The sequence below is a fragment of the Chelonoidis abingdonii genome, chromosome 13 (genome assembly GCF_003597395.2).
Source record: "Chelonoidis abingdonii isolate Lonesome George chromosome 13, CheloAbing_2.0, whole genome shotgun sequence".
Taxonomy (NCBI): Eukaryota; Metazoa; Chordata; order Testudines; family Testudinidae; genus Chelonoidis; species Chelonoidis abingdonii.
Genome location: NC_133781.1, coordinates 13473185 through 13493924, shown reverse-complemented (window position 1 = coordinate 13493924; position 20740 = coordinate 13473185). Strand labels below are relative to the sequence as shown.

Below are 20740 nucleotides of genomic sequence, written 5' to 3'. Positions count from 1 at the left end.
TCTAGAGTCTGTTTGCTTAAATATTTTTTTCTATCCAACAAGATGATATGGTGTGAACTGTAGTTCTTGAATTACTGCTAAAGGTGGTGATTGAGTCCAAAATTTGTGGTGTTTGACTGTTCAGTTAGGAAAACTATACAAATGTCTTATTGAGATTGAATTTAAAAAAAAACAACTTCCTTTATACTGCTCAAGCAACAAGGCTCATCATTATGAAACAGTGAATTGCACTGCAGTTGGGGCTCAAAATTTACATTAGCCAGTTGCTAATTATGAATACCCTTTATTGTTCCTGCCTATGCTATGATCCAATATGCTATTGTTATTAATAACCAACACACAAATGGTGAAATGGTCAAACATAGATGTGGAGTTTTTATTATATCAATGTTTTGATTTAAAATACAAGAAATATTTTCTCTCAGAATTAGCAATTTCTACTGAATTATTCAAAGATACTTTTCAACACTTAATCCGTGAATAAGTATCTTTCGAGACCATAGAAATGTATATATAAAGGATGAATTTGCTTTCCCAGTGAAACTTTGATTTCTCAAGTGATTGTACTGGGGAAGCATAGACATGAGAAGTTTATGAAAAAGTTGCAGATGCTTTCTCTTGTTGTTAATTTAAAATGAGTATGTAGGAATTGCCCTTCGGTGTTTAAGGAGACATATCAATTTAAACCACACTCCTGTCTGAAAATGTTTTATCTACTGTTACAAGTAACATCTAAAAATACTGTCAAGAGATTAAAGTAGAACGCATTTGTCTCTTTAGTTTTGTGCATGTGATGATGCCTACAGTAAGTTTCACTCTTACTCCTGTATAGTCTGTTTCCCCATGTTTGTGTTGGTTTTTCATACAACAAGAATAGAGAGAGAGATTTTTTAAAAAAGACCCAAACAGGAAAATGGCAATAGCTAATTTATACGATTTTTTTTTTTACAGAGACTCTCAGGACAGGTATGATACCTGACACTTCTTTTAAACCTAGTTTTTATAAGTTTGCTAGATTTCAAGTTGATGGAGTCCCTTTAACTTGATAGCAGGTGTGACAGGAGTCCCAGGGGGAGCCACCCTGAGATTGCTTAATCAGGGCAGATGATCCCGAAAACTGGTGGTTATTCTAATACTTAGATTCACCATGCCAGCAACAAAACAGCTTCTACAATACCTTACTAGTTACTCATAAGCCAGAAATAGTTCCCTTAAAGCAACTGAGCCCTGGGCTCCCACCCAGACAGTCAAGTCAAATATGAGGATTACTGAAAACCTTGTTCATCATATAAAAAGTTCTGTCGGTCCCAAAGGATCAGGTACTTTACCCCACCAGGCCAATGAATATTTCAGCTCTTATCCAAATACACACTTACAGACAATTCTTATTAACTAAACTACAATTTATTAAGAAAAAAGAGCATATAAGTTAAAAGATCATTATACATACAGACATGAATAAAATTCTTAGGTCGATTTCATTCTGAGATCAAAGCTTAGGTGAGGGTTAGAGTTGCAAAGAGTTCTTTCAGAATTAGTTTCACAGGTTATAGTCCAATATCAGGGTCATCCAGACTGAAGCCGGAGACCTCAGCCTTGTGACTGAAACTTCCCCTGATAAAGCTTAAGTAGATCTGAGATAACAGGATCAGGGCCCTAGAGTTTCTTTTATAATTCTCTGGGAGCCTCTTGATAGCCTCTTGACAGCAGTCATTCCTTGGGTGAAGCACTGCGGCTTTGAAGTAAGACTTCCTATTTCATCTTCACCACCGGTACTTAGCTGTGTGGATTAGCATAAGGCAACTTCCCATCTCCAGCCATTTACAGGTAGTTTACTACAGAATTCAAAGAGAAATAAAGACAATGATATTGTTACACCCAAACTTCATCAAAATGTTAATATTCCCTTTTGATCTCTGAATCAATAGAACATAGTGACAGACAGGAACCATCTGATTACATTGTCAATATCTAACAATATGAATGTAAACACACAAAAATTACAATCATGATCTCTTAATATGTCTCTAAAGGTTGAATCTGGGTCATTTTATCCTGCTAGTTGCTTAACGCTTCTGGCTCAGTGTCACAGCAGCTCTTAGTATTTGGGAGCTGCCACATTCCTATCTCCTGTGATATTCTAGGGCATGTCACATCTGAATGGCTTTCCCTGTATACTTAGGTTGCACACTCCTGAGAGCTTGGTCTCAGCATACTTGGAGCAAACAAATAAAGTTTTGTTTTATTATAATGTTTTCCTAGACATGGGAGACTCGCTACATGCTCTTGTTGTGGCTCTCCATGACATGTCTGATACCTTTTGATTTGGCTCGTCTTGATGGAAATATCCTTTCTGAAGAAGGATGCACTCGGATGCCAATAATGGATCGCATACTAAATGTAGCAAAAGTAAGTGGTACTTGGTTTTCTACGCAAAGACCTCACTGTATTTTATTATGTATGATACATTTTGACCTCTTAATTTCCAGGTCTCATTTTGCTTGTGTAATACGAAAGTGTTTAGCCCACAGTTGCAAATCCTGCGTACAGTTTTTTTCCATTCTTTTTAACGTTAGAAGGAAATTAAGTTTTTAATTCTTCTAAACTGGTAGGCTATTTAATTTTAAGACACTATATAGTATAAATGTATATCTTGTTAGACTAGTTGATTTCAGAAGTAAACGGCTAGTGTTTTCGTGCTATAAACCCAGGTTAGTCAACTTGCAGTCCCAAAGAAAATTAGTTTGACTAGAGCGAACAATGATATATGAAATAGATGTGAAAAAGTGCTCAACAGACTACAGCCAGCTTGTCTGAAAAGTAAAAAGAACAGGAGTACTTGTGGCACCTTAGAGACTAACAAATTTAGTCCCTCAGGTGCCACAAGTACTCCTGTTCTTTTTGCGGATACAGACTAACACGGCTGCTACTCTGAAATCTGTCTGAAAAGTAGCATCTCTGTAGATAAACTTTCACACAAAGTTTAACCTGATGTAAAATGAAATGGCTAAGTTACAAATCCCTTCAGGATGGTTTTATAACAGCATCAAAAATGAATAGCTGACGTTATTGACATTAGGCTGTATTGCTTTAATGCAACGGTACAGAAAAGATGATCCCACTTTGAAAGACATTGAGATGGAAACTTTGATTTCTGGCATGTGGCTTGCTAAATGGAAGATTGTTTAAACTCTTACTTTCGTAGGCTTAGTCCAATGTTCATAAGAGGAAACATTAAGAAGTGCATATTTTCAAACCTGTTGTGTAGTTTTATTACTAACTCTGTCTCTGCAAACTCTGATAGTTAGTTTTCTTTTTATCTTTAGTCTTACCTGGTTGTCAGTGATAAGGCTCGAGATGCAGCTGCTGTACTGGTTTCCAGGTAAGTTTTGTGCTGATCTTGGCAAAAAAGGAAAGTGTTTTAATTTCTTAGCTTGAAAAGATTTCTATTGGCAGTCCTGGATGGATTTGCAGTATTGGCAGTAGTACATGGAATACTTTACTTGTATGAATATAGCTCTAATATATGGTGGTGAAAAGTCATTGCCATAGGGCAGCTGTTTGGCCTATCTGAAATAAGCATATTACTTTATGAGAGGATGGGTGTCTGTCACAGTGGATGCTTTTAGCAGTCTTCATCAGTTCTGCCAAAAAAATGAAATTTGAATTTCATTTTCTTGGCTGTAAGGAGTGCTCTTTAGTATAGGATTCAGAAAGGGTGGAAAATCATTCCCTACTGCTGCTGATCACATAATATATTATGTGGATTATGAGAGAATTTCCGTCTTCAGTTCTGGTAATTGGGCATGTTCTTGGAACAGTAAATTTATGCAGATGGACTAGTAATATTTAATTTCATTCTGTGTAACAGTCCTTTCTTCTCCCCTTCCCCCAAAAGTAGTGCTGCTTTTTTCTTTGTTTTTTATTGTTGTCAAAGAAGCCTTAAAGTGAGTTAGACATAGGATGTTGGAACATCCTAACCACTTATCCTACATTACACGTGTTCGAGCACCAAATAAACCTACCTGTAACAAAATTACAATAATTCTCTGTCACAGAACTGTAAGATTGAAAGTTTTTGTTTCTCTCACCAACAGAAGTTGGTCCAATAAAAGGTATTACCTCACCTACCTTGTCTTTCTAATAGGCCAGTGGATATATATTTGGTGCTGACAGCAGCCTGTCGTGTTTCCTTGTTCTAGTCCAGGGATCCGCAACCTTTCAAAGAAGAAGAGCCATTTTTTGTTTTTGTCTTTGACCAAAATATTTTGAGAGCCATCTCACACACAAAGCTACTTGTAGAGTTAGAATTTATCAACTAATAATAATTGAACGTATTAAAGTTATTACTACTCATCAATACTTGTAATGTAACTTCTGCCATTTGAATTTGAATATAAACAGGAGGAGACTGGGGTGCGGGGTCTGGCAGGGAGTTTGGGTGCAGGAGGTGGTTCTGACCTGGGACAAGGGGTTGGGGTGTGGGAGAGGGTGTGAGGTGTAGGCTGTGGCCAGGAGGCACTTACCATAGGCGGCTCTGGCTCCACGCCGCTCCTGGAAGTGGCTGGGTGCTGGCACGTATCTGCATGCCCCTGGCAGGAGGGGAGGCGGCTCAGCGCATTGCTCCCAGCACCGTCTTCACAGCTCCTGCTGCCCCCCTTCCCCCAAGGGGCATGCAGAGATGTGCCAGCAGCCAGCCACTTCTGGGAGCAGCATGGGGCCAGAGCCCCACTGCACTGCTGGCCAGAAGCTGCCTGTGGTAAGCACCTCCTGGCCAGAGCCTGCACCTTGCACCCCCTCAAAAAACAGCTGCCTGCAAGGGGGCGGCCAAAGAGCCACATATGGCTTTGGAGCTGCAGGTTGCTGACCTCAGTCAGTTTTTAATGTGTGCTCCCACCCTGCCACTTCCCAAAAACACAAACCTAACCAAACTCTTCAAAAGAGCTAATCTGCATCTTTTTATCCTCTCCCCCCATCCCCCAAAAATTTAAAATTGCATCCACCACTTTGTACAGTAAGTTTAATTACTATAAGGCATTCATAAAGATGAGTTATTCATGAAAAGAGAAGTTTAATGGTTGGACTGAATCTAATGTCCAATCTGACTTGCCAGTAATACTGTACATTAATGTAAGTTTCAAGCACCTGCTAACAGGATGACTCCACAAAGAAGCCCTGTGTTTCTGTACAGGGTGCTATTCTGCCACCGTGTTGTCAGTCCCCCACCACCTTTTTAGTTAAAATCTAATTTGCGTATGGATATGCACTCATAACAAATACGAGATAATTGAGCTGGAGAACATCCTGAAAATATTTTGATACACAATTGGATCTATTGATTCATAATATAAGGTTGTAACATTAGCAAAATTATCCTTTGATAATAAGTTCCAGTGACTCTTTGCCTTGCATTTTACTTGGGAGGGAATTTGATCACATGGTTATTGTACAGATCAGGGAACCAGGACCCCTGGAATCCATCTTTCTCTGGGACTGTGGCCACTTTGCTGTGAGGCCTTAGGGAAATTGTTGTAATTTTTCTTTGTCTGTCTGTTTTCTCTGTAAAATGAGTATATTACTGTTTTTCTCAGGATGTGGTAGGGATTAAATAATAAAAGGCTTTTGATATGCTGTCATAAATAGATAGCGAAGGGTTAATGTTTCTTTCACCTGTAAACGGTTAACAAAGAGAACCAAACACCTGACCAGAGGACCAATCAGGAAACCGGATTTTTCAAAGCTCAGGAGCGAAAATTGTGGTCTCTTGTCTCGCTCCACCTCAAGAGAGGGAATCTTCTTCTATCTCTGTAAGGCTATCGGTCAAGTCTCTCCAGTTTACACAGTCTGTAAAAGTACAGAAGGTAGAAAACAATAGGCTGTTTGTTGTTTTTTTGTGTATTGGGGACACTGTGTTATAGTATTTGCTTGGAATGTTAATATTGTCTCTCTTATTTGGAATAAGGCGGTGTTATTCATATTTTCTTTTAAGTAATCAGCCCTGTGTATTGTCAACTTGATGCAGAGATCATGTTCATGTGTGTTTTCTTTCTTTATTTTATATAAGCTTTCTTATTTAAGACTTGTTTGAGTTTTCTCCTCTCTGGGTAGCATAAGGACCGAAGGGGAGGGAATTCTCTTTTTGTGTTAGGTCTAACGTGAGGGTAGCTCTGCAAAAAAAAAAAAATAAAAAAAAAAACCAAAAAACAAAAATCACAAAAAAAAATCAAAAAAGAAATAACTAAAAACGTAACATCTAAAACACAGGGAATTGTGGAGGGCGGACGAGAGAGAGAGAATCATTTCTGTTTTCCTTGTATTGGGGTTTGTCTCTCATGTGCGAATAGGAGGAAGACAATGCTTTTGGTATTGTGAAGTAAGAAATTGCATCAGTACTCAGGTTAGCCCAGAGAGCGAAAGTCTGGGGGGAGAGAGAGGGGAAGGGAAGTGGGTTATTTCCCTGTTCTGTGAGAGACCACAGGGCTCGTGAGTCTTGGGTTCCCCAGGAAGAGGTTTGGGAGACCAAGAGGGAGCCAAAACCGTGGAATTTTTTGTGTGGTGGCAGCCAACCCCGACCCACATCTGAAGCTGGTAACATTAAGCTTAGAGGGGTTCAATGGCAGGCACCCCCAGATTTATGGTGGCTAAGGATCAGATTGTGCAAAGGCTTAATGCATCATGTCAGCTAAGGTGCAAACAACTAACACTGATATACCACTTTACCCGTTGCAATCACTCTGAAGGTTACGTCTATCACTCACAGCACAGTCATTTAATTCGAAATTAGCTTACAACCGACCAAGTCTAACAAAACAAGATCATAATAACCATTCGTATCACCTCAACGCGTCCACACAGTGCGCGACACCGAGAAATGATTCGTTTAGCGTCCATGGTCAAAGCTACGCATCGAAATCAGGCCAGCCGGTGCACTGCTGCAGTAGCTGTTTCCCTCAGCTAATCCCATAGTTCCCACTTCCGTGTTGAAAGAAGCACAGTGCCTGCACTGGGGCCGAAAACACTGCCCGGGTGGCTGCTGGGTAACCAGGCCTCAGCCACTCCCCTTTACTGACACACAGGACAGCAAGCACCCATACCCTTTGGCGGCCGTTTTTGGCGGAAGTGCATTGGACGCACACATACGCCATAGCCCTGAGAACCCCGATGCACAGCAATCTTCGGGTCCCTTTTTTTCCATTTTCAGCGTGGTGGTGGGGGGAAAATAAACGAGGAGCTGTTCCCTGAACCACCGCCCAGACACTGTGTTTGAAACTACACGACAATGGGAGATCAGCAAAGACATCCAAACTAATTTCCAGAGACATGACTGTGAGACTCGATGGGATACGCTGCAGTCCTCAGTACCAGCTCACCCTCCCTCCTTCATGAGCGTCCACTGAGTCATTCTCGGCTTTCACCGTTCACCGCCTGTCACGCAGTGCTGCGCTATCCGCTGGAGTCCTGTTTATTCAACCAACGCTTTGGCATTCTCTGTTCAGTAACGGAAGCTGGATAACAAACAGATTTGTCTCCCCATACAGCCGATCAGAACCTAAGAATCTCCCGTAACGGTCTTAGGCCTGCGAGCTGCTTTCTACGATTTCAAAACTGCATCGCCAGCTCGTGCTGATCCAGCAGCTCCACGGGCTGGGCAATGCAGACTGAAATGTAATTGGCACAAAGAAGTTCGCTGTGGTCTTGCCTCGATTTACCTGCCCGTGCTGCATCCGAGTTCAGATTGCTGTCCCTGCCCGTCTAAGATGCTAGAGCTCACTGCTGGGATGCTGCCACCGGAGGCCAAATACACGTCAATTTCCCGTCCACATAACCCTAATCCGAGTTATCACTTAATCCCAACTTGAAATTTACGCCGCTACTACCCTCTCGTTTGGGAGGAGTTCCGAAATCGATTTAAGGAGCCGTTTAACTCGATATTAATGACGACGTCGTCTGAACGGATACAGCGTTAAATCGGTATATCGGCCATTAAACCGATTTAAAGTCGCAGTGTAGACCTGGCCTAAGACTAACATGACTAAACTGCTGGTGATTATCACTGAGCAGTAGTGACACATCTTATAATTTTTGAACAAATCTTCAAATTTGCAGAGGTTGATCATTTTTATTTTTGTTTGAGTGCAGTGGCTTCCCATAAAATTGAAAGAGGAAAGATAATGGAAAGCATCTTTTTGGGGATTCCTGAAAAAGCTTAACAATTTGTAGTTCCGTACAGTTAAATTGGTAAATTTCTTAAGAATTCCAGTTACAGGATGCTGCATTTATAAATGAAATGAAATATTCTAGGCTAGGACTTCATTTGGAAATAGTAGAGTTAAACGTTATTCCTACCAAAAATGTCTTGGGAAATGTCCATTTGATACTTGCCTTTAGGAACTGAAACCAGTTTGGGTAACAGGCAAAAATAGTTACTAATTGGATTGCTCTGAATGGGTAACTTTCAATGTGTTTTTCTGTGACAGGTTTATTATCCGCCCTGATGTCAAACAAAAAAGAATGGCAGACTTTCTGGACTGGGCCCTTTCAACATTATCTAACTCCTCCTTCCAGACCATGGAGGGGACTGTTGTAATGGATGGCATGCTTCAGGCCTTGGTAAACACTGTTGATACTATAAAAGATAGTCCAAGTAAATTAATGCGTTTATGGTGTTTTGTTCCACAATGTGCTGGTACTAAGACACATTCCTGTTAAAATTTTCAATCTTACAGAATTATGTTTGTATGATGTGTCATTTGGGTTTTTACTAGAAAACTTCTAAATATGAGACTTCCTTAGTGCAGGTTCTCTCATTGGAGCATTACTTGTTTTGCCATTGACAGATAAAATAAAATATAAAAGTTGGTACCCATCCTAATTTTTAAAATATGTCTTTGAATACAAACTGGTCATTTCCTAATTCATCATTTATTTCCAATTTGGTACAAAAAGCTGAAAAAGGGGCATAATAGTGATATTAACCGACAGTGTCCAAAACGAAAAGGCCAAGATTTTCAAAAGTCTGCGTCCCTTGTAAGATCATTCAGATTGGATATCTAAAATTGCTAGTGATTTGTGAAAGTCTTGGCCCAGTGTTCTGTTGAACTGGAATAATGATCTAACCATTTTACACAGGCTATTTTATTTAGACTGTCTTTTGTTTAATCAAAAAAAAAAACCCCAAACCAAAACATGTTATGTAGTATTTTTGCATTAGTTTGTTTTTCAGCTGTTGCTTCCTCCAGTGACATTTGCAGTAAATAGTACAAACGGAATAAACCTCTTTGATTTATGGGCTCTAAGATTGACATTAAAGACTAAAATAATTTTTCTCCTATGAATAGTATATTAATTTCATCTCGTGTCTAGCTGTAACCACTCTCTTCATCAATGATCTTTTGTGTGATTGCACTCCCGTTTCATATGTACAAATATCCAAGATGACATATGTAAATAAGATCATGTTTGTGGTTTGTCTTTATTACATATAGATAACTTTAATGGTGATGTACATGCTTGATGCAACACTTTATAATATATTATAATCTGGCATTTATTGTGATGTGTTTAGTTCCCAAATATGTTGGAGTGTGCTTTTGTTTTGGTTGGTTGTTTTTCATCAAAGCTGAGGTAACAAGTGCCATTAAATAAAGTGTATTCTTGCATAGTCTTATTGGATTCAGGATTTGCTAACATGCAGTGAGACTTTCCATAACTTGCATAAATTTGCTGCTCCCAAATAACAGCGCTGTATGTTTGTTGTGGTGCATTACTAAACATTGATGCAAGTTTATGGGGCTGTAGTTGACTTTTTTTGGTCTTCACTAGCATCCCCAAATCAGAAAAAATGATCCTGAGCTACATTTAGAATAACTTGTTTTAAGCCTTGTTGTTCAAGAAAGGGGAAGTATTGCTCCGTATGCATTGCTGTGCTTTTTCAAAAGAATTAGAGAGCAGTGTTTCATCATCTCCTGTCAGATCTGGAAAAGCAGACTGTTCTGAGGTGCATGATGAAACCTGTAGGGTGTATATTATATTAGTGTTTTGTCATTCCTTTGAGTTTGGCTTTGGTTTTATCCACCTGTTCATTAATGCATGTTAAGCGAAACAGGTGAACACTTAACAAGTAGAATCGAAACCAGAGTGTGATTTAATCCCTGGAAGCAACGGGTTTGATACGATACTTTATTTTCTTCCCCTTGTGGGAAGGGAGCAACTAATTGGCAAATTTATGTCATTTGTGTGTTCTACTGTTGGTCACTCACATTCAAGTTATTATTTAAAATGCCCTTAAACCTTTTTCTTGCCTTCATCCTGAAGGATTTAATATCAATTATAGAAATGAGAAACAAATGGACTCAAAAGGAAGAGAGGTTTTATAAAAATAATAATAATTATAATATTATCTTAAAAGTAGAGGAGTAGAATGAGTAATATTTTCTTTCAGGAAATTCATTTTAGGAAGCTCTACTGTTTTTTTTTATACTGCACACCTGTTGAAGTAAAATCATGAGTCAAAATATAGATTTTCCTTCTCCCTTGGAGAGGCTGTATGGATTACATTGTACTATTCACCCTAGTTAGAATTTTGTGTAACTGATATTCAATAAATCATTTCTGGGTGGTGTGGAACAAAATGCAGCCTTGGCATATGAGCACTGAGATTTGTTGTTAATCTCCATAAATCTTTATGCTATCCCTTTTGACCCTTATTTTGTGGTGATAGCCCCACCTGCAGAGTCTCCCTTGACTGTGAGTCTGTCCCATCCCAAACAAATGAGCAAAGACCACACTCCAATCATGCTGAATTAGCATGATAGTAATTGATTCTGGTAAGGGATGGTCAGAAATTTATTACCCTCATGGAGTAAGGGTGAGAAGGGGACAATTCCTTCCCTGGGCTGATTGAAATGCTTTCTGAGATTGATATTCAAAGAATGTCATTTGGAACTTGCTTTTAGAGAGCTTGGATATGGCAAGACTGTTTTGAATTAGAATGAAACTCACAAATGGTTTCAGTGCAAGTTTCAATTCTGGTTATAGTGGATCCTCCACCTACTGCAAAAACTTTCTCTTTGTGTGCTGGAAAACCTTGGTGATAAGAATATTCCACTGATCACACACAAATGCAGGAGTTCTACATTGCTTCTGGTTAGTCTGCTTCTTCATTGGTTTAAATTTCAGTGACTGGTTATGTTACTGTTTAATCTAACTCAGCATTTTAAATGGAGCAGGTACTATTGTGTCATGATTCTTGTTGAAACATGCACTATGCATTACATATCTAAATTCCACTGAGGGGTTTGGTTTTTTTACACCTGCTGACAGTTATAGATCATTTCACAACAGGTGTGCCCTAACAGGAAGCACTACTTGTAGTATTTCAGACTCAGTTTTTAAAAGCTTTTTTTTCTTTTTCTGTAACTAAAAATGCAACATTTTGAAATGTATTGTGTATGTATAAATGATTTTCTACTTCTATAGAATAGGCAAGGTCACAAAAGCTGAATTATGAGGAAATTATTTATAAAATCTTAATTTATGGAAACATCTAACATATTTCAAGAATCTGCATTATAAATTATCTTGGTCTGAAGGTTTGCTTTTAAACCTGCCATTATATCAAGTAGCCTTTTAGTTATTGCTGCAGGGTGTAGCACTCCCAGTTCTTGCATGACAAAGATGACATAATGTTGAAGTAGCTTAGGGCATTGAAACTTATTAAACCTTATTTAATTTGTTTTATAAGTGACTCAGTATACGAACATGAATAATAATTAAAAATGAAACATCCTACACGGTGATATGATGAAAGTTGGAAACTTTAAGAACTGCGCTTATTTGTATCTAAGAACAGGGCATTTCCTTGAGCTGCCTCTAGTGTAAGGATTGCTTGGTAATAGTTTCACACTTATATGAATTGTGCCTCAGGGAAGAGACAGCTCTGCTACACTGTCCTTTCTGACTCCGAGGCACAAAAATAAATATTTGGTGTAAACATTGCCCAAGTCTTTTTATATTTTTGGTGTTATCAGATAATTAGTGACTCTGGGTCTGTCTATTGCTCTTTGGGATTTTATCTTTTAAAAGAAAATTGCTTAGTTCAGGGCTAAAAAAAAAACAAAACAAAAAACAAAAGCTGCACAAATGTAAGGAGAATGAAGCGGGGAGAAGAGAGAAGGGCATATCTTTCCAAACTCTGTAGATGGGGAGGCCACTGGCCTCTTCAGTGCAGTAATATCCCTGTCCCTTCGTGATGGGCTTAAATGTTCCAATTTCCCATTGTGTCACCTTTGCAACTTTTCTCCTTTCTCTTTCTCAAATGAACAATTTGTTAAACTTTTTATAGGAGTGTTCATAGTGACTAGTTTGAAGTTCAGAATTTTAAGTATCAGAAGCCTGCTTCATTTCTTGCCAAGCCTTTATGCTGCTTTGGGCTGCTGATACTAAAGTTGTAGACGTTCAAATCTGTATGTGTTCAGTTAGTCTCATCCCTTGACCTCTGTGTAGTTAACATGGATGTCAATTAGGCAGATAAATTCCTTCCACCCCCAATGATTTTAAAATGTTGCTTGTACAGTCAAACTTCTTGTGGGGGACAACACACTATAACTTCAGCTTTGCCCTGGATCTGTTTCCTGTGTTCCTATTTATGTATGAAAAGCAGGTAATTGCATTCTTTATTATTATCCTGTGAAATAGTTGCTGTGCAGAGTTTCACGCAAGAAGGATTTGAATACAATGTTGAGTGTGGTACAGAGCCAAACTATAGCAATTTCTGGTGGTAAAATTTTGGTATTAAAATATTTTTATACTTCAAACCAAGAATCTTTAGTAAAATATATTGCATGAGGACATGATTTTAAGGATTGTCTTTTTTGCAAAAGGTTCAATTATTCTCTTGCTTTACTGTTTGATATAGTTATGCTATTGGGAGGTAATGAGACAGCTCTAGCTCTTCCTTATGTACTTACGGAATCTTTGTATAGGACCACTCAACTCAAAGATTTTAAAAACCACAAAGTCCAAAGTTTGAAAGTAGATGAATACAAACTTAGCTTTCAGTGGATCAAAATTTAGAGAACTTGTGACAACTGAACTGTTTTGATCATTCTGCATAAAATTATGCTACATATTGAAGTTTGCATGACAGTGTACTAAACAGCAAGTTCAAATATGCTTCAAATAGCTATATATAATAGAGATAAATGCGATTGCTCTACTGAAGGAATACATTTATGAAATATGCTAGTTTCCCATCTGATGTAAACAGAAATTATGACCCTTTATTATTTTATTCCTCATATAATTGAGTTACTTTATCATAAATTACATTAAATAATCTTTTCGTTTCGGTGAGGTTCATTATTCTGATTGTTTTTCATCTTAATGTTTTGTCTACGTTTTTGTATTTAGCTCAGAGGCTGACATAGCTGATAGTTTTCTGGGTATTATTCACTTGACCTCTAGGGGTTGCTCTAGAGTGATAGAATAGGCTGTTTCATTGCCTTCCTCTGAAGGTTGGGATTATCGCTCCTCATCTTGGTTTATTAGAGCCGGAGGATAGCTTCAAACTTGTGTCTCCTGTTTGACAGCAAGACGTGCTTGTTGCCAAGCAGTCAGGCTACCCTTAATAGTGATGATTTGTATAGCTTGGGGAATATGTCCCAGAGGTAGTACTGATTCATGCATCTCATAAAGGCTGGGCCTAAATGGGATATGTAGACAACTGGAAGGGGAGAGGGTTGATGGTGGTTTTTTTGTTTTTGTTTTTTTTTTTTTCCTTCACAATTATTAAAACTAGTTTTTGTTTGTACTTTACAGCATGTTGTTTCTAAAACGACAAAACCAGACTTGACAGTCAGATCATTGGTAATATGGGAATGATTTTCTCTAATTTGTAGGTGGCATAATTACTTAAAGGAGAGGGAGTTACGTACCTTTCAACTGGTTGGTTAAGTTGGCATATATTTTATGTTCTTATTAAAGTGGAAGGAACATGGCGTAACTTTATGATTACCTGGTGCATCCAATAGGTAGCTTCTTTACATTCAATATTATTTATTGCTGACCTTAAAATTTTCTAAATAGGAGGAAAACAAAGCATATTAACTGTTTCCTTTGTATCATATTTTTCTAAGAATGGTGTACTTTGATGTTTTTCTTGCTTGAAAGCAAGAAAACTGATTCTAAATAATCTTATTTGCTCTCTGTTTACTCTCTGACTTTTCTCCTTCTCTTTTCTTTTCCATTCTCCTTTCACTGGAGCGAAATTTAATCTTTCACATTTAATCTTCTTTTAATTTTTAAAACCATCCTATATATGCTTTAGGATTGCAGAGTTGTTCTGAGTCCATCACTATACCTTGTACACATAAACAACCAATCCTGTATGCCAGGAGAAAATATGCATGCTACTTTTTTGAGACCACCATGCAATTAAAATGCCTTTTGGTCTCCCTGGAAAATAAATTGTGTACATTTTAAGTTATTTAGTGGTGATACAAAGGATTTCTTTAAAAATTGGGCCTATGCTTGGTTTTTGCTTTTTTCTATAATGTATAAAGAAAGCATGATTTTTTTATTTTTATTTTTTATGTCAGAAATACCTGGACAGTCAAGTCAGGTTTTCCCTTACTCTTCTGGAAGATCTCTTGGGCATCTAAAAACACATTTATTTGGAGTTCTCACAACTTGATTGTTACTCCCCTTGGCATCTTAAAACATAATTTTCTGGGAGCAGGGCTGGTACAACCATTTAGGCGAACTAGGCGGTTGCCTAGGGCGCCAAGATTTGGGGGCGCCAAAAAGTGGCGCCCTCCCCCCCCAAATTTTTTAAATGGTTGCAGCCGCAGCTGCTGGAGGGGCTGAGTTGCTGCGCAGGCAGTGTGCGCGTGCTAGGCGGCGCGGGCAAGGCCCCCAGTCAGGTGCCGCGCGCGCGCCCAGAGCGCCCCGTCGGAGCCCCGGGTCAGCGCGCCGCAGCGGGCGAGCCCAGTGCGCCCCTGGGTCGTGCGCCGTTGCTGGCAGCCCGGCAGCCAGGGTGCCCCCGCCCGGGGTCAGCGAGGCGCCGCTGCAGCTGGGCGCCGCAGCGGGGCCCCCCCGGGGTCAGCGCGCCCTGGGTCAGTGCACCCCCGCCGCAGCCCGGCAGCCCAGGGCGCCCCCCGCCCGGGTCGGGAGCCGCGATGCAGCCTGGCAGCCCAGGGCACCGCCCCCCGGGTCAGCGCACCCGGGGTCAGGAGCTCCGACGCAGCCCTGGCAGCCCAGGGCGCGCCCCCCGGGTCAGGGAGCCGCCGCTCGGCCTGAGCCAGGAGCTCCCCCAGGTCGGGCGCGGCGCGCGACCCAGCAGCCCTGGGTGCCCCCCCCCGGGGTCAGGGAGCTGCCCAGGGCCGGTGCTTTCCCTGGGGCGCCAGCATTAGTGGGGCGGGGCGGCATTTTGCCGAGGGGGCAGCAGGCGGCTCCGGTGGAGCTGCTGCAGTCGTATATGCAGACGGTTTGCCGGTCCTGCGGCTCCGGTGGACCTGCGGCAGCTCCGCTGGACCTGCAAGACCCGCGCGTGGGGCGGCGAAATGGCCCGGCGCTAGAAACCCTAGCGCCGGTCCTGGCTGGGAGAAAGTGATATAGGTGTTTGTTTACACAGGCGTAGCTCTAGCTTTTTTGCTGCCCCAAGCACGGCAGCCAGGCAGCCTTCGGCGGCTTGCCTGTGGGAGGTCCATCGGTCCCGCGGATTTGGCGGCGGGTACACCGAATCCGCAGGACTGACAGACCTCCTGCGGGCATGTCGCCCTTGCAGGTACGGCAGGGCGCCCCCTGCGGCTTGCTGCCCCAGGCACGCGCTTGGAGCGCTGGTGCCTGGAGCCACTGCTGCTTTTACTTTGAGGAGACACATTTATCTAAAATATCTTTTACAGGAGCATAATTATTAGTGGAAGGTTTTATCTGTTGCTGTATTGTGTTCTTGGTTGTGCAAAAGAAGTCTTTTGATCTTTTTGACTTATTGCATCTCTTCAACCATGACCATTTTATCTCCTGGTGAAAACATGCTAGCTGTTAAGTTGGGATTTCTTTAGGTGGACAGAGATTTTAAAAATGAATTGTCTGGTTGAACGTTTGCATTTAGATGTTTATATAACACCCGCTCTAGTGTTAACTAATTGTCTTGTAGTTATATTGAAAACAACAAATGTTTGTCAGCCTTGTGTCACTGCTGCCTGCTTGTGTTGGTGCTGTTAAGAGGTTGGAAGGAAGCCTTGCCTTGTGTTTAGAAGCTTACTAAACTCAGAGCTGCTGTGGACCTCAAGAAAAGCTGATTTTCTAGGTATAGCACTCAATTTGAGTGCCCTGCCACTGGTTCTAAAGACTTCAGGAACTGATAGCAGTAGTGATCCAGCCACTATCAATAAATGAAACAATATATGGGCAGATAATCTCATCTATAACTAGTTCCAGACCATTAGGTCTTCAAAGACTGTAGCTAGTTCCTTTTAGACTGTTCCATGAAGTGAGTAGGTCATCAATGCAAAGCATGGAGCTTGGTGTTATGTGCTCAAAGCCTCCAACCCTATTAAGCAGGTGAGTCACTGCATTATGTACCAGCAGGAACTTTTGGATGCTTTTCAAAAGGAGCCTTAAGTAGAGCACATAATTATGTGCAGTGTATATTGGAATATACATATATATTAGAATATAGAAAGATCCACTCGTAGGAGTTGACATGAAAAATATGTTCTTTATATAGCGCATTGTGCAGTAGATCCACTACAATGACTCTTTCATTACATTAATTGCTGGTAATTATGGTGAATTAACTTTCTATTACTGAATGATCCAATAACTCAATACTTAGAGTAGATGCAGGGTTATTCTTTTCAACATTGACAGTAATATGTGTGTGTAAGGGTATGTCTACACTGCAAATGAAAACCAGCGGCTGGCCCGTACCAGCTGACTTGGGCTTGGGCTATGGGGCTCTTTAATTGTGGTGTAGCCTGAGCTCTGGGACCCTGCAAGGTGGGAGGGTCTCAGAGCTTAGGCTCCAGCCAGAGCCGGAGTGTCTGCACCACAGTTAAACAGCCCCTTAGCTCAAGCCACATGAACCCAAGTCAGCTGGCCTGTGCCAGCTGCTGGTATCTAATTGCTGTGTAGACGTACCTTTAGTGTAATTTGCCTTTTGAAAAGAGGCAGCAGCCATCAGGTTTTCTAGTATAACAGTTTTACAGCAGAGCTGTCTTAGTGATTTTTATTAACTCTTGAGTATATACTGTAAGTAGAAGCCTTCCTTCACTGCTGCAACTAGTGTTAGAGTGATTCTCTACCGGAAAGTAGGGAATAAAGTAGTTCAGCGCTTATTTATGTAGCAAAATCTTTGTAGGAAAATTGGTGCATGTTTTATTCCACTGTTCACCTTTCAGAGACTATGATATGAAGGAAAGCATTACAGAGAAACTGTCAACTTGAATTTTTTAAATTGGCTATAGGAAAATCAAAATAACTTTTTTTTAATGTATGTGCTGAATCATTTTTAAAAATCATCTAAAATATTTTGTTTCCTTGCTCTCCTTTTTATGTCTAGAGGAGTGTCTCTGTTTTTGGCCCTGAGAGCATTATCCCCAAATATTATCTAACTTAAAATTGCTCACCTATTAATTACTTGCTGCTGCTTATTTATATAGGGGGAGGTACCTTCTAGTTGCGTTTCCTGAGGGGACAGGATAAAACTCTCACAGTGGCCATTGAGGATGTGAAACTTAAAGGCTAGTTCACTTTCTCTCATGGAGAAGCCTGTGGGATGAGGCCAGAATGGAGGGATTGCAAAATCCAAGTTTCAACTCAAGGACTTTTCAGAAAATTGTTCTAAATGGGAGGATTTAGGGGTGCTGTGGAGAAGATGAGAGTGAAAGTAGGCCTCCAAAATCCAGACATCAAGGCGATCCGTGGAAAAGGGCAACCCCAGAGTTTCATAAACTGCTGCCCATCTGTACTCCTGCAGGAATTGTACTGCCCTTGGCTTGAGTCTCCTTTGCTCATAATAACTCTGTGTAGGAGTTTATTGCTTGAAACAGCATTTGCTCTTGCCTGTATTTCCGCACAGAAATAATGTATTTCTGTTATGGTAGTGTCCAGAAGCTGTAATCGGAATATAAGGACGTTGTGCTAAGATAATACAAAGATAGATGAGTTGTGTATTTTGGTGAGTAGAAGATGGTGCTGTGGTTAATGGTTGGTCTAGTAATCTGCCCCAAATCCTGCAGAATGGCTTCCTCAGGACTTGTAGACTTGGTGGTAGATGGCAGATGGTGTAACAGAAGCGTCCACACAGCCAGGGTGGCGATGGAAAAAGCCTAAGTAGCTTGCTGCAATGATCTTTCTTTAGTAAACATAGAGACAGTCTAAACTAGTTTGTTGTGATAGGCGTTTGAGGAAAATTGGGCTGTAAATTTGAAAATTAATTATTTTTTATACAGATTTGGTACCTTTTGTACAATGAAGTTTATGATGGTAACTATATTGCTAGTGACACTACCTTTTTGAGGGCCAGAGTTGACTCTGTGGCGTTTGCACTTCGTAAGTAATTTAGGGCTCAATCATGTGGTTGAAAATTTCCCTAGTACTAATGTAGGTTGTCTGGGACAGGATATTGGGCAAGATGGAACACAATCTGACCCAGTGTGGCAGCTCTTATGTTCAAATATAAAAAAAAAACTGATAAATCTTCAAAGCCCACTGTGCAGTTTGTAATACAGTGATCAGAAATACTAATTTAGGATCCTGAAATGCAGTGTAATAACTAAAAGCAGGTGCATAGCCTCAGGGTATTTTTGTTGCTTTTAAACTATGCTTGAAATGACATAGGCATGTAAATAGTTGGTGTGTGTGGGGAAATTATTTCTAGGGTAGGGCTGTGTTCCTCTTACTTTAACTCCTGGCCATATTTACCTTGGAGATTTCTTTCCTTGTGAATGACAAAGGAAAAATAAGGTTCTTGATACAGTAGCTTTGTTGCATATTTAGAGGAGCGTTTAAAGATTGTGCAGAGAAATTCTTTGGGTACGCTTAGTCATTTTTATTCGGCTTAAGTAGCTTTCTCTTGATTGTAATGCTAACTGAAGCCTAATCCTGTTGAGATTTTTAACAGTAGCTCTAAATACTCCTCAGCAAATTCTGTTTCCAGAATAGATTTCATTTTTATGTGGGTCAATATTGTGTTCTGATTTTCAAAAGATTTATCTATATTATTGACTGGATGGGCAAAAGGATAAGATAGGAAGGTGACTTATGTATATTTATGAAGTGATTCAAGTTTTTGGTTACTCCATCATTTTCTGTTATCTAGAATTGACTTCTATATAAGAGTTATAGATTATTAAAAGCTTAACTAAATCCTTCATTTATGGTAAATGCTATTTTTCTTCATTTTGGATCCTTGATTATTGTTATGTAGTGTTGCTGTAAGCTGCTAATAACTGCTTGATATCACTCTAGATGTACAGTAGCTGCCTGCAGTAGTGGATAGAACATTTACTATAACTTGTTACATTATAGAGGATCCCAAAATAAAGCAATGAAGCTGAATAAATACAAGGAGGTTTTATATACAAGACAAGAGAACCTGGAATTGATGGAATGCTACTACAACAGTAGACCTAATAAGAGAGGATATATGAAACGTATGAGGGGACTATGGATGGACAAAAGACTTACATCCACACTTACTGAGAAACAGCTAGTTACCCAACACTTCAACATATTAAGAGGAAGCGCTCTCAAAGCTTGAGATAGACCAAACCCACATTACATCCGCAGACTAAGAAGACCTGGAAAAGAACAAGTGGATGTGCAGCCGCCACACCTGAAAGCTGAAACTTCCACTGCCACCCCTCCATTGGCAGAGCACAGCAGCTGATATGAGGCAAAGATCATGGAAACAGCTACAGTCATCCTCGAGTACCGATTACCAAGCTTAGTGGAGAAGTCCATCAGATAGATGTTAGAAGATCCAATAGAGCCTCAGTGACAAGCCTACTACCCACCATGAATCAAACCAGATGAACTGGTATACGCTAACAGCCTCTGTAATCCTGGAGATGCTTGCTACACGATCAAAGAACAACAACAGTAATGTACTCACCCTGGAAAAGGAGGTTGGAGGATAAGATCTAGGGCGACTCGAGAGAAGTTAGTCAGCTAGTGGAACTACAGAAGGGTAGAGATGTAAGGAATAAGACTCGTACTGAAAAATACAAGGGCTGACTCATCTGAAGCCTAGAGACTGCTAAACAAAGCTCACAAGCACTGGCTACCAGGCTAAGGAGATACACTAGAGAAGCAGAGGCCAAAAAGTAAATGCCCTGTTCTCCAAAGAACCATCCAAGGTGTACTCCCAACTGCAGTGCAACAACACAATAAGGCAGAGCCACCAGCAGTAGAAACTGAACAGTACTGAAAGAACATATGGGAGAAGAGAAGACTCATAACATCAGTGCAAAGTGGCTGCAGGACCTGAGAACAGAGCACAGCAATCTCCCCAGCAACAGAAACCAGTCACCCATCACAGTAGAAGACATCCAGCCAGGGGTCAAGAACATGAAGAGCTGGACAGCAACTGGACCAGACATGATCCACACCTACTGCGCTAAAGAAACTAACAGCAGTGCATGAACGCCTAGCAGCACAAATGAACCAGCTGCTAGCAGCAGGCTCCCACCCAAACTGGCTAACACAAGGAAGGACTTGCTGATCATGAAAGCCC

At 40.5% G+C, this 20740-nt stretch overlaps 1 protein-coding gene across 10 annotated transcripts in view; it reads left to right on the top strand.

The window, feature by feature from the left end:
• TBCD (tubulin folding cofactor D) overlaps positions 1-20740 on the top strand; it is a 254321-nt gene that overhangs the window by 13463 nt on the left and 220118 nt on the right. For all 10 annotated transcript variants that reach the window (XM_075071755.1, XM_075071752.1, XM_032792732.2 and 7 more), the window contains 3 exons: positions 2263-2409; positions 3327-3382; positions 8478-8610. In XM_075071755.1, coding sequence (XP_074927856.1) covers positions 2263-2409; positions 3327-3382; positions 8478-8610 — 336 coding nt within the window. The remainder of the gene's footprint in view (positions 1-2262; positions 2410-3326; positions 3383-8477; positions 8611-20740) is intronic.